The 14,605-nt window shown below is 42.8% G+C and overlaps 1 protein-coding gene across 1 annotated transcript in view; it reads right to left on the minus strand.

Moving 5' to 3' along the window:
* Positions 1–5,515: 5,515 nt before the first annotated feature.
* Positions 5,516–14,605, minus strand: part of carmil2 (capping protein regulator and myosin 1 linker 2) — a 51,581-nt gene continuing 42,491 nt past the window's right edge. The window contains exons 37-42 of the mRNA XM_070831295.1: positions 13,871–13,939; positions 12,738–13,000; positions 11,566–11,701; positions 10,912–11,001; positions 9,409–9,531; positions 5,516–9,284 (exon numbers count right to left, since the gene is read on the minus strand). Of these exons, the coding sequence (XP_070687396.1) occupies positions 8,731–9,284; positions 9,409–9,531; positions 10,912–11,001; positions 11,566–11,701; positions 12,738–13,000; positions 13,871–13,939 (1,235 nt within the window). The 3' untranslated portion in view covers positions 5,516–8,730. The remainder of the gene's footprint in view (positions 9,285–9,408; positions 9,532–10,911; positions 11,002–11,565; positions 11,702–12,737; positions 13,001–13,870; positions 13,940–14,605) is intronic.

Here is a 14,605-nt window from a genome sequence, read left to right on the forward strand (position 1 = left end):
TAATTACTGAGAACAGCTGTCTGAAACTTTATTGACTTTATTTGTCTACATTGATTCTCTGCAGATACCCACCACTGACTGCTTGTGTGCTAACTTCCACTGTCACATGGTTTTCACTTCTCCACTTTGGCCCTTTTCCTCAAATATCAAATCTACTACTACTTTGATCAGTGCATGACTTTTGACCTGTGGAGTGCCAAGTGTTTGTGGTGATGCTGGCTGAAGTCCTGTTACCAATCCTGACCAACTGGGGCCTGCCAGTCAGAAGGTCTAAGAGCCAGTCACAGAGGGTGGGGTGCAGTTTGTAGGTGAGTTTGTGGGGGATGAAAGTGGAGCTGTAGTCAACAAGGAGCATCCTGATGTAGGAGTCTTTATTGTCCAGGTAGGAGAGGGAATAATGGAGGGCAGCAGTGATGGTGGCTGAGGAGGACCTGTTGGGCCAGTAGGCATTCTGCAGGGGGTCCAGGGGGGCCGGTATGCTGCTCCCAATGTGGGCCAGCACCACTCTGTCAAAACACTTCATGATGATTGGAGCGAGTGCTACCGGCCTGTAATTGTTCAGGCAGGCGGGTGGGCTCTTCTTGGGAAGGGGGACGATGGTTGTGGTCTTAAAGCAGGACGGGATGGGAAGACAAAAGGTGAACGTGCCTTTGCTGGTTTAGACCCAATGCACCGGAAGCATCTCTCTCAGTTCATCAGAAATGCACAATCTTTAGACTGTTCAAAAAAACCTCTGTATCGGCAGGCCTTCCTGTAGACCTCCACCACTGTCCCACGGTCTGTTCAGTCTGCACTATGCACCATGTAACTGTATCTTTTAAAAAGTGCTACATAAATAAAGCTTTACTCACTTATTTACTTACTTTGAAGTAAGTGGGTGGTAACTATGGACAATGTTATGGATAATGCTAACTAGCCTGGTGGTGCACTCTTGGCCCAAATCTACAGGAGCCTGAGGTGCAAAGCACTGAACAAAAACATATATCAATCAATCAATCAATCAATCAATCAATCAATCAATCAATCAATCAATCAATCAATCAATCAATCAATCAATCAATCTTTATTTATAGAACGCCAATTCACAACAGCATTATCTCCAGACTCTTTCCATAAAGAGCAGGTCTACACCGAACTCTTTAATTAGAGAGAGACCCAACGATTCAGGAATTCAACATTAAGGATTCAAGAATCCCCACATGAGCAGCATCAGATATTAGATTAGGAAACAGTGGAGGAAGAACTCCCCTTTAACAGGAAGAAACCTGGAACAGACCCAGGCTCAGAGGGGGGGGGGGGCTTCTGTAGGGGTCCGCGTTGATATATAAAGGAATAGAAACTCAAAATTCAAAAACCCAAATCCAGAAAACACAACAGCACATTAGAAAAGACATGCGACAGAACAACCACATCACATCACAGTGGCACTGAAACAGAACAAGAGGAGCTGTAGAAACAGAGCAGAGAGGCTCTCCCTCAAGGAGAGGCAAGACTGACGAGGGGATGAAGCTCAGGAGCCAGCTAAAGTTGGAGCTTCAGATAAGCCACATCAGCTGATCTTTTGACTTGAATATCAGTTTGCTGGATGGGTTGTTTCAGATTTAGGCTTTAGGAGAGAAAACACTGAATTATCTGCTGTCTTTTCAGGAGCTCCCCCCAAAACCGAAGAGAAGGCAAAGATGAAAAAGGAGGGAAAGTGGGCAAAGAAGAAAAGAGGGTGAGCAGGGAGAGGAAAGAGATGGGGAAAGAGAGAGAGAGAGAGAAGAAGAAGGAGAATGAAGAAATGAGAATAAAGAGGAGAGACTGACCAGAGAGATGAATTAAAACAAGAAGATAAAGGAGAGATGAGAAGTAGTTTAGTACTAGTAGTTTTTTCTTCACCCTTATCATGGCAACTTGACAAAGAAGGTTTCACAGAATAACCACAACTGTCTGCAAACTGATTACTTAGAGAGAGGAACAGATCTTTGAAGATGACCCTTCCTTTTCACCACAACATGACATGAAGTGATTGTAGTCTGGAGGTTTTTACCGCAGCTTTCATACTGCGGGGAAATAGCGCCATCCAGTGGTGGAAGTCTAGCACTGCATCAAAGTGCACTCACACCATCAGGCAGTTCAACTTTTCAGCAGTGGGGGAGGACAGAGGACAGAGGACAGAGGACAGAGGAGGAAAGTCACTAAGACCATATATATATTTTATTTATTTATTTGAAGTTAGTTCTGAATTCTCCTGCCACAACCACCTCATCCCAAAAATATATCTCATGTTAAAGCTGCCAGTCCAAACATTAACTTTACAGCAGTAATGATCTTTTCATGTTGTTTTAAAGACATTGTTCGTCGTTTGCATGTTAGAAACCACTGTTACTCCAAGCCATAAAAGTTAAGAACCACGGGTGTGGAACGTCTGCATGGTACCCTGCCTCCCTTCTAGACAGCACTGCAGTCCTGCTGCTGCCTCTGCTGGTTGTGCTGTGTCCTTTCACAGAGATTGGTCGGAACTGTTTTCAGGCAATCGCTAAAGATAGTGCAAAACGTAAGAATTTTCTCCATTAGTGTGTGTGGGTTGGAATGGTCAGAGTGCAGAGAAGTTTCTCCTATTAAACTTGCTCACACTGCCACAGTTTTCAGTCTACATACATCATTTATACATCAAAACGTAGAAACATTTGTGTCGGTCAAAGACATGTTACTATGGAATCAAACAGATTCACGGTTTGTGAATTTTCAGCCTCAAAGCAGCAAAAGATCCTTCAACTGTCTCATCCACTCTCACGTAAACTTGTAAATTTGGTCAAACGAATAAATGTGGGACTTTTTAAACTGTGATATGTCAGTCATTTTAATTCTATTACACCCAAATTACCCCTCTACATCTTCAACAAACTCCTCTGATGTTCACAGAAGAACTGTGATATCACCAATGGTTTCTGAGCTATCAAGTCTTGTTCGTGTGGTATCTCAGCAGGCTCTCTGTGTTATGGACAGTTCTAGCCAGATACAGTTACACACAGCTGATGCTGATTCATGGATTGATGATGAGCTAATTTTAGGAGTTGGCATCTCTGGCCTTTTAAAATCAAATTTTCCACATGCCAGTTTGGAAAATCAGTTTTTGAAGATGGCTGGCTAAAGTCCCAGATCGCAGGCTCGCTCCCATCAGTCAGATCACTGAGGCTGATGCTGTGGAGTCAGTAAACATGTTGGAAAGTTTGCTGCCTCCATGTACCATGTGTAATGTTACAGTGGGCTTCAATCATTCATCATTCACAACATCTGCACTCCTGGGATATGCACTACCCTGGCACAAATGTTCTAGTTTAGATTTTTTTACTTTGCTTAGTCTCAGATGCCATCAATATATAATCAAACTGCAATATACTGTATGTCATATCTCTGATGCCAGATAAACCAGTCTTGTCTAATCTAGTCCAAGCACAGCCAACATATGAACACAGGGTGTAGATCCCACTCTAGACTATGTGTCCCGGCCTGCAGCAGGCTTGTCTTTCGTTATTATCCTACTGAACTGAAGACACCTCCTCCAGAGCACTTAGGCCCAGCTCTGACCCCCAGGCTGGCTGGCTGGCTGCTCTTTGACACCAAACTAAAAAACTAAGTTGAAGGGAAGAAATAGAGCATAATAAAGCTAGAACAAAGGAAACCGTTGAGGAACACACCATGACCGACACAAATAATGTGAATGAACTAAGTTTTGTAGTTTTCAAAATATAGAAACAATTAAGAGCAACTGCAGGGGAATCCTGGCATGTTTGGAAACCATACAATAAAAAGATGACGGCAGAACTTTACAGATACTCAGGCTTCAAGCCTAAAACATTCTCTGTGTGCTGCATATAGTTGAATTATGGAGTACTAGCCCGTCTCATATTTGCTTTTTGGTGATTTGATTACAGATGTAACAGATGTTACAGATGTAGTGACAGATTCATTTAGAAATATGCAACATATAAGCACAAAACCAAAATAATTCAGTTCATTCAATAATTTGAGACGGACCCTCTGAAGCTCAGGCTGTAAAGCAGGCCTGCCCATTGCACTCATCATATTGTGCTTTACTGGTGCATCTTCCCACACAAACCTTCAGCTCACTCAGCACAAACCAGTTGATGCAGTGAGGGTTTTTTTTTCAGTGTTCAGGAGTAGCCCCTGAGGAAAAGAAGTCTGACATAATAATCTTAAATGCAGGTCAAAAAACATCCTGGTGAGTGCTGTCAGTATCACCGTGCTGCTCTTTCCTCTGCACTGCTACTACTTTGCTACTTTGCTGTATTAATTGTCACAGCTTTCCCTTCGCTGTCTTTTAGTTCACTTCAGATTCAGAAGGCTTACCACACTGCTCAGCATGCAGAGCAGTTCGGTTAGGTCCGTTGCAGTACAGTACAGGTGATAAAGGGGTTACAACATGTTAGGGAACCACAGTCTTTGCCAACTGAAAACAGAAGTGGCATTCATGTGGTAAGATTTAGATGAGACAACAAGGTTTGGAATTGGCCAAAAACAATCGGCCTTAAGTTCAAGCTTTGCTGCTGTTATTGTTCAGTCGTTACTGAACTGCACTAAGAGCTGGTTCAATGAGGACATATGATTCTGGGGGGGCTTTAAAGCCCTTCAGAGTATGTATCCTCCCTTCAGAGAGTCTCCATGTTAAGGCCTGATCTTAGTAGGAGGAAGATGTGCATGAACTCTGTGCTGTAGTCAAGGTTAGCTTTTGTCTATTCCTAACATCCATATTGGTCTGTAATCTAACTCTGCCCCCTCACCCAAAGGACAATATATAGATAACGGGAAGAGAGGATCCTCAGAATTGATGCTGGCACTGCCTGCATGAACTGCTGCTCTGCTGGTGTCACTTCTCCTGATCATCAGTAAACATTACTACAACACAAGCCATCTGAGTGTGTCTCTCTGTGTCTGCCTCCACAGTCCTTCAACAGCCTCTCACATTTCCACAACGCAGACTATGTATCCTCCCTTCAGAGTGTGTATCCTCCCTTCAGACTATGTATCCTCCCTTCAGAGTGTGCATCCTCCCTTCAGACTATGTATCCTCCCTTAAATTTTTTTTCTTCTCAACTGCTGCTCAATTGTTTTTGTAGCTACTAGCCATTTTGACCTCCAAATATGTACAGAATAGGGCTCAGGTTTAAGTTTTCTTTAGTCTACTTATAGAGGCACCTGTTGTTTAACTTATCTTTGCACTGCTGTTCTTGTTCTTTGCTGCTGCAAATTTGCAAATTTCCCCAATGTGGGACGAATAAAGGTTCATCTTATCTTATTGCTCTCCTTTAAAGATGGATCTCCAGAATGGGCCAAGCTCCAAAAACATTGGAATGATATTCATTTTAAGTTTGTTTGTTTGGTATTAATTCAGTGTGTCCAAAGCTGATGTAACCCTGCTGACATCAGGATTATTTCCCCATAAGTTCCTCCATAGGACAGAAGTTATTATTTAACAACAGACCAAAAAGAAAAACAAGAGAGTTCAAAATTATGACACAACTCATAATTTTAATAATTATTAACAAGTATAGGTATGGATTTACACTCTGTTCATAACTTTGTTTTTGTTTGCTTTATGTAGTTTTGTACATATTCTGTGCGTGCAAGGCAAAGATAAACATGACTGTAGAAAATAAATTCTCCCCAAGGATGAGACGGAGGCTCAAGTTGCTGACAGCACAGGGAGCTGAACTGAGGTCTGCCCTTACAAAACACACACCATTCTCCACCACCACCCTGAGAGTTTGATAGACTGAATACACTCGAGTTTTGTATCACAAAATATCTGTTCATACATTGGTCTTTTATTAGGATCTCATCTGGTCCTCCTGTGAAATTAAAGATATGGTGACTGGACCTGAATTGATCTGAATGTCACATACTGATGTGATTCCACAGAAACATGCAGCACTTTAGTGTCCCAGGTGTTAATATGGAGATTCTAAAAGGCTTAATGTGAAAACATCTTAACAAGGCAAAAGAAACACTCCTACAGAAAAGAACTTTATCCCACATGGATTCTATGATGGGACTTGTTAGAAATAGTGTAAAAGAAATGACAAGACAGAATTGTCAATGTATAAAAACTGTAAGAAAACAACCAGTTAATGGGGCTATTTTCTTTCAATGAAATCTACTTTTTCAAGATTCTGAGAACGACTTCACCTCTCAGTAGTTAGAGTGGAGCTTGTAAGAGAAACTGGGATGTATTGTTAAAAAAAATCCATACACATCACAATAAGGCAAAAAATCTTAAGCTTTGCCTGGTTCCAAACCTCAAAGTTCCCACTCAGTTTATTGAAACGATTCAAAAGTCTTGTGCTGCCCTCCTGATTGCACATTTGCATCTGTTCCTTAGCTACCAACCTTTTACCAAGTCCTGTCTGGAGGATCACCAAAAGCTTTCAGTGCAGTTGCATGTTCATCTGAGAAAATATATCGCCCACTTCCTTTAACACTGAAGCCACAGCGGATTCAACAGAGTGATCCACAGCAGCGGCAGCCATCTTGGTTGTTTACACAAATGCCTCAATAATGTACCGTGCCACATCAAACTGAGCCCATGTTGGATAAACGGTCAGCTGTGTGAATGGGAGGGGGACCAGACGCATCTGCCAGAGTAAATAAACCGTGAGCTGCAGATCGGTCTGGCTCCCAGGCTGACGGACAGATGATGGCTGACTGATGGCGTAACTGTAGCTTCTGCCCTGAGCACAGCACTTTTATTTGCTGATAAATGTCATTGTCATAAATGTCAAAGAAATGGGTACTTCTGTACTTCTTCAATTCATGTAGTTTACACAATATCTGGCGTAGTGGAAATGGCCTTATCTCATGTGAAGCCAGGTACCTTAGCAGTCAGTATTCATGTATCTTTATGCCAGCAGGACAGACAGCATTGTGTCTGCCTGCCAGCATGGCGGCTGTTAGACACTGGGATGTAAACTGTCTTAGTAAATGAACATGTTTGACATGTTCCAGAACAGATCTTTTGATTGACACGATACAACCTAACTGATGTTTGTTAACGCCAACACAGCCTCTGTGTCCACTGAAAAAAATGACATATAGTGGATGAAATTTGATTTGAGGCAAGAAAGTTTCCTCCCAAACGACTAACAGGTGCCAGTGTAAGGCTGAGTAAAAGAATGGCAACTCAATCTGAATAACTAAAAAACACAAGATAATGACAAGAGGATTAAGAGGAGATTAAAAGTGGAATTTACAACCATGCGATCAAAATTTGAGTCATTCGCTTTTAACACCCAAGATCCCCAATTGAAAAATGAATGGCAGCAAATGAGCTTAATGTCCATCAATCGTTTCAATCTACAGTAAGTCATAATGAAACATGTCAGTGTAGTTTAAATGCAAAATAAATTCAAGAAGGCAAAGTGAAAAGAACAGAAGGTCCAGCCGTGAACTACACCATGGGCCTTCATGGACCCCCATCAAATCATAATGTCGTGAGCAGGTGGCAAAAGGTTTACATTAGATACACCCACAAACATGTTGTTAACACAAGCAATCCTTTTGTGGAGAAAATTATGTGTACAATTCAGATTTCACAACCAAGTGAGCTGATGCTTGCTCCTCCTCAGAAGGATTCAGCAAACACTCTTCAGTATAAACTGTATAAAAGAAGTGGATATAGCTTCTGAATCTGATAAGAGGCCATTCATGATGCCTGCATTCTCTCTAATGTCCAGCAGGGGTGATGCCACTGGCTCCAAACAGAAGTCTGATTGGATGGAAGTCAATGAGAAAGACTTCCTGATGAGTTTGTGGTCTCAGTCGCTAGTTTCCAGTCTTCTTCAACACAGAAGGATGTTCATTTAGCAAATCATGGGCCCATTTAGAGGGAAACGGACCAGGAAGCAGGGGGCTTTAGGGCGGAGCTACCTTGTGACAAACCAATCAGAGGTGGGTCATGCCTCAATTTAACCAATCAGAGAGGTGGGTCTTCACAGAATGTGGGTGGGAAAAAACAAGTGTCACTTCTGCTCCAAAATAATGGAGGTGGTAAGGCATCAAAATGTCAGTCCACAAACCAATGGGTGACGTCATGGTGGCTACATCCAATTCTTCTACACAGTCTACGGTTCTGACTGGATGCTGACTACAGTTTTGTTGCATGTTATTCTAAGACCATCTTGGGTGGTGTGAATTGAGTTTACTGCCTTAAACATGTTTTAATTTGAGCGATAGCTTACTGATTATCCTCCAGCTTTATGTACATAGATGAGAAAATAGTCAGTCTGGAGCAAAATAACAGGATGAAGTTCCCAGTCGTTTCTGAGCCGTGAACACACAGACACTCTGCTGACGTGTGTTTGAGTGAATGTTACCAGCTACAGGCAGCTAATGTCTGCGCATTTGCTGTTGGGGTGAATAAGCATGGACTGCAAAAAAAAACCAAAAAAGAACATTGCCCTAAAACAGGTTATAGCCTGCAGATGACGTTTGTTCAGTCGTCATGGGACTTTCAACACTTCTGTTGTTCTGGGAATGTTTATTAACCCCAAACAGCCAGTATACCACCAACTGTGCAGACGTTAGCGGCTGTAATTCTACAGGAGGACACAACATTCACGCTCCTCTCAGACCTCGTATACCCTCCCAGTTTCTGATCTCAGTGATGCCACAGATCCCCTTTCTCCCACCCAGGTGTGCCTCTCCTCCTCAGGTAAGCCAGTCTGTGTGTTATTCAGACAGAGGGAGCTCAGTTCTTTGGTCTGCTGGCTCTGACTTTGCTGTGTGCTGTTTCGAGATGGCCTGTGTGCTGTTTCTCAGATCCGCTGTGCTGGCTACTGCTGTGCTAGGGCCTTTCTCCTTGTGGGACAGAGGACTCACTTGGGTGTTTTCAGATGCTGCTGGGACTGTGCTGAAAGTCTTATCGGGGGGTGGTGGGGACACCAGCAGTTGTTCTACAGTTTGGGCCGATGCCGGGGCTGTGCTGGGGCTCTTTTTCTGAGACATGGAGGCTACAAGAGGCTGGGGCAGTGCTGGAAGCCTCTCCAGAATGGATGGAGGTTTGATGGGCGCTGCAGCTGGACGGAGGAGCCGGGGAGTTTCTAGTTGAACCTGAGCAGTAGAGGAGGGATATCCCGAGCCTGGGACTTGGTCTTCTCCTGGAGGGGTTTGCTTGGTTTCAGTTACCAACCCTCTACAGGTCACCCTCCCTCTCTCTGCCTTCAGCTCCTCCTTCTGGACTGACTCCTTCTTGTCTTCAGCTGTCTCTTTCCCTGCGCCACTGGCTGGGTGGATGAAGGACGTGCAGAGGGAGGAATATGGTAAGATTGCAGACAGAAAGAACAAAACTATAAATCAGAGAATACAAAAAATAGGAAGTAAGCTAGCATGAGCATGACTGATAAACACCTCTGTCACCCTCTTGAGCTCTTTGTGCTTCTTCTCCACTAGATGGATCTTCTGTGCATGTGGGCAGGTCCCCTCTGTTACCCCGGAAACGAATGGGCGACCTCTGTAACACTGCCTTCAGCTCTGCGAGTCATGGAGACAGAGATAGAGGCACTTCAGACATACGAGAGACCAACAGCTCATTATTTCATTATTACTATGACTTGGAAACAAACTCTAGATGCCTACCATACACTACCTGCATCACGTACCTGAACAACTGTGCGTGATAGAGATCTAGAGACCATCAGCTTAAAGGATACCTTTGGTATTTAAAGGATACCCATCTTTATTAAGCTTGGGTTTGAAATAACTATTAGGTACAAAAAGTTCAGTAGACCACTTCAGTCGCTAAGAACAGGCCCACCAAAGTAGGTCCCCTAACAGAGCTTGTTTGATCCACTGACAGGCTCAGAGTGTTATTCTAAGTGTGTGACAGCATCATGGAAAGGATCCCTACAGAGAGAGACCTGGAAGATCCTTTTGGTTTAACCATTGCTCTCTTCAAACGCACCAGACTCCATTGACAAAAACAGTCCTTTTAGCTTGCAGAGCACAGGAGCTGCTGGTCTACCGAGTTAGTTTGTGTTATTGCACGACCTTTAAAAGATTAGTCTGGATACAACACTATATTAATGTAACACACAACAACAAACTACAACAACACTAGTTCTATGCTAAATGACTCCAGGAGGCTCCAGGCACGCCACTGGATCAAACAGCAGCCTGGGGGTGGGAATTCTCTGGGAAACTTCAATTTCATCTTTCACAGCTTTTACGTGTCGAAGAGACACAACAGAACCATTTCTATTTGTATTCAGCCATCACAAGCCAAATGAAACATGTGGCTCCTGACACGTGGCTCCCAGTGACAAGATCACTGCTCATAACTCAGTCATATGAAACCAGTAACACTGGGTCACACACGGTATGTTGTCCATGTGCCGCACAGAGGCAGCATAAGAGTGCCACTTAGCCTGCCAAACTAAAATAGAAACCACTCCTGTGATACAACCAATCTGCTTATTACTGCTCCTGATATTACCATGTGAGAACTACAGCTGAGCATTACCAACACACACAACGCCATGTTGTAGGAAATAAGAGCAGTTTATGGTAAGATCATTAATGAGGTCTTACAAAAACTGATTCAGTGAAACTCTGAGGACCCAACCTGACATCCACAGGATCTCCAGACCCTTCCAGTGTGCCTTTCCCCATCTGCCCACCACAGACGGGACAGGAGTGGATCTACTGGGCATTTCCCAAACTTCAATCTTTTAGCAAAAACTGAGCTCGTAAAATGTAGCTAACTAAGTGGATGTTGTTGATTCTGTCATTCACTTCTTTAGCTGTCACGGACTTGTGTTTAATGTGATCTCTCCTACAAATGCTTTTATATTGCTTACCATACTGTGACTGCCTTTGGTATTCAGTGTCACCAGTATTTAGCAGTAGTCTCACCTTGTGTCATGGCCAGAGTGTCCTCGTGGACAGACACAGCTCTGCGTTGTGGAAGGGGCTTTATGTGTTGCCGTGGCTTAGGAAGACTCTCTGAAAACATGCAAACACACACACAAACACACACACACAGCTTTAAATCAGCATTTGGATATTCAGCTATTAAGATGGCTACTAAATGTAATATTAAATATAAAATAATGATAATGATTAGCCTCATTTAAATATTTCAACATTTAAATGAGGATAATTATCATTATTATCATTTCAAAAACAATTACAAAGCAGTGAAGAAATAGAAACAAAAGACAGTGAATACAAAAATGTATTCCGTCAACTTCACCGTCAGTGAATCTGACCGACAGACAGACAGACAGACAGACAGACAGAGAGTAAACCCTGAAATGTTCGATAACACATTTTTCAGGTCATTTTGTAACATTATTGTCCTTCAGTATTTCACACTGTGAGGCCCATGACTCACATGTGACTCACACATGACTTTGATGACAGATCCTCCTCCTACAAGCACACCACACTGACTGGACCACACTTCGCTGGATTATTCAGAAAAGCTCCAAACCCCCAATCAGTCCAACCCTAATTTGGATGAATAATTTTGAATGATGTGGTTTTAGTGAGATCAGTCAAACGTACCATCAGTCACTGATTGTGCTTTCTCAGAGCGATCCTGTGTGCTGGGAGACCTCCGTGGGGACGGGGCTGGAGGAAGCAGCTCTTTCCTGGGAGATGGAGTTGTGGCTGCTCCCCGGGGACCCTCCTGGCTTCCATTCTAGGGATGAAGATGTAGGGATGTAATGTAGTTATTTTGTTTTCTAGAACTCTTTTATCATGCCAACGCTATAGGCCAATGATTGTTGTGACACTCTGTCTCTAGTCTTAGTTGTTCCTCTGCAGTACTAATCTTGACTTTTCCAGTCGTTTGACATGCTGCCTTTATTATAGCGGCAGTAATGTTTTCATTTATTTCATCTATATGTCCTGACATCTGGATCACAATATTCAATACACTTATACCAATCTGCTTTAACACAAATTCCATCTCATGGTTTCATTTAGCTGAACCACATTGTTTAAATTAAACATAAATGCAATTGTACAATGATTACTGCCACTGATGCCACTGACTCAAAACCTTTACGTTACTAGCACCAGCAAATTCACAGGAGGTTCCTCTGCAGTCCGTTGTAGTCTATTGACCTTCCTCCCATAATGAATTGAGTATTCACCACACATATAACTCATTCTTTCTTTTTTTTTTAACTCCAATCTAATCTAATTCTTCTGACTTGATTCTTTTACAAGGGTTATACAGATTTTTGAAACAGTTTTTCTCTTACTAACTCAAGTTTTTATCAACTACTACTACTTCTAAATCACTATTGTCATTAATAGATAATCTACCAGAAGACATTCTCCCTTAATGATACCTGCATCTCTGTGGCTGCTTTCAACAGTACTGCCACCCTGTGGCCTGTATATGTCATTACACCTAATTCACAAAACACACACATCAAATGTTTCCATATTTATTAGATTTAACTCTTTAAACTATGTATATGAATAACTGTATGCATTACTGCATCAATGAACTAAAGACACATCTGCACATACAAATCTAACTGTGTACTCACATAATTATGATCTAATTATGTTGCATTTTTTTCTCAGTATTGTTCTTTAAAACAAACGTTGGATGTAAGTATTAGAAAATAAATTAGATGCTAGCTTTGCCACTGGGTGTAAAAGCTTACATCTGAATTATCTTCAGAGCAGCAATGAAGGTATTTGAGTGAATGGCGTGTTACCTGTGCTGTCGTCTCCCCAGGCCTGCCATCATGAGTGTGTGCTCTGAGCTGGACTCTCTCTGCTGAGCTGCTGAAAGGAGGAGCAGGGGAAGCACGAGCTCCTCCTCCCGCAGGAGCAGCTGGGGTGGCGAGGGGAGGCTTGGCTGCAGTGACGGGTTTGGGTGGCAGCGGGCCAATGGGGCGCTCGGGGAGGGCGGGCTTTGGGTGAAGGGACAGGTCTGGTTGGAGGGGGTCCAGTGCTCTCATAGGATGCCTGGGGTCAGCTGTAAACAGAGGGTGAGACAGACAGTAAAGTACCAGCACACACTCGTCAATGACTCCAGGTCGGATAAGATGAGAGATAAGATGGACTTTACTGATCCCATGTTACAGCAGCAGCAAAGGTAGGGGCAGGATGAGCAATGATAGAACAAATAAGCAATAGTGGACAGATGTAGACTAAAATACAGACACCACAACACTGTGTTCTGTTGTCACAGGCCCTGACACATCAGGAGGGTCGTGCTACACAAGGTTCAGGCCGGGGGTCACGGTGGTGACGTCATGGAACATTTCCTATGTCACACTTGCTTTGCTCCTAATAATTCTAGGACAACAGTGTACCGTATACTGTGAGGAGGGCATGTCTGTTATGGAAACCACACAGACAGGTCGATATAGTTGAATTATTGCTGATAGAATGTCAGTGAATTTCCCCCAAAACCTCTGAAGCCTTAAAGGATACATGTGGTGTTATTATTTTGATGTTGTCAACAAATCCCATGAAAAGTCCAAAATCAACAGTATGTTAGTCCATGTCTCAACACTTCCCTACCCCGTCTACACTGGATCCACTGGTTCCTGGTTATTTCTCAATGATAATAGTAATAATTACTAACACTAGTTCCCAATGAAGATGTATAACTCACAGATATATATTTTCATATTTAAATAGGACTCAGTAATTTCCTAAAACAGCCTAAAACGTGTGTGTGTTTATGGCTTACTAATGTGTTTGTAATGGTTTCTGGACAGCAGTGGAGCTCTGTGGCTCAGGGGAAGAGATATCAGGCGTTTGGACACATATAATAGTTGTTATCAGGATCAACTGCTCATCTTTGTTATTTAGAAATGGGTGTAGATAACACTGATACCTGATGAAGTGGACATGGTTCTGGGCTTCAGGTACGTGGGAGGTGGTTCAGGTTTGTCCAGGATCGCACCTGAGGGACAGAGACAGTAGATAGTAGTACAGCCAAGGGGCAATTTAAGTCCAAGCTGTACATGTGATGAATACAGTTGGAACACTATGGCCTGGGAACCAGAATCTGTGAACTCATGTTTGCCCTGGCCGACGCATCTGGTCCCCTCCTTTCCATTCAGAGAGAATTCCAGCCAACCTGGCCCAGCGTTCATCTAATATGGAGCAGCTTTAGTACAATGGCTGACAGAGGAGCACAGCTGAGGCATTTTCACCACAACAAAGATGGCTGCCGCTGAAGGTAAGAGGTAAATGGACTACATTCACATACTGACGACAGGGGTTACCTGCTTCTCAGTAGGAGACCAACCTACACACAAACGTGCACAACATTTACACTCCAAAGCACAGCTTCAGGAGCTATTTGGGACTCAGTATCTTGCCAAGAGATACTTTGCCGTGCAAAGACTGAACCACCCAGCCGGAACTGATGTGGTGCAGTGTAATCCTCTAAGGCAGGGGGGCCCACACTATTTCAGATTGCGAGCTTTTTTTAAAATGACCAAGTCAAAATGATCTACCTACATTAAAAATGCTAAATATATATTATATATATATATATATATATATATATATATATATATATATATATATATATATATATATATATATATATATATATATATAT

Source organism: Pempheris klunzingeri, chromosome 5, assembly GCF_042242105.1.
Source record: "Pempheris klunzingeri isolate RE-2024b chromosome 5, fPemKlu1.hap1, whole genome shotgun sequence".
Classification (NCBI taxonomy): Eukaryota; Metazoa; Chordata; class Actinopteri; order Acropomatiformes; family Pempheridae; genus Pempheris; species Pempheris klunzingeri.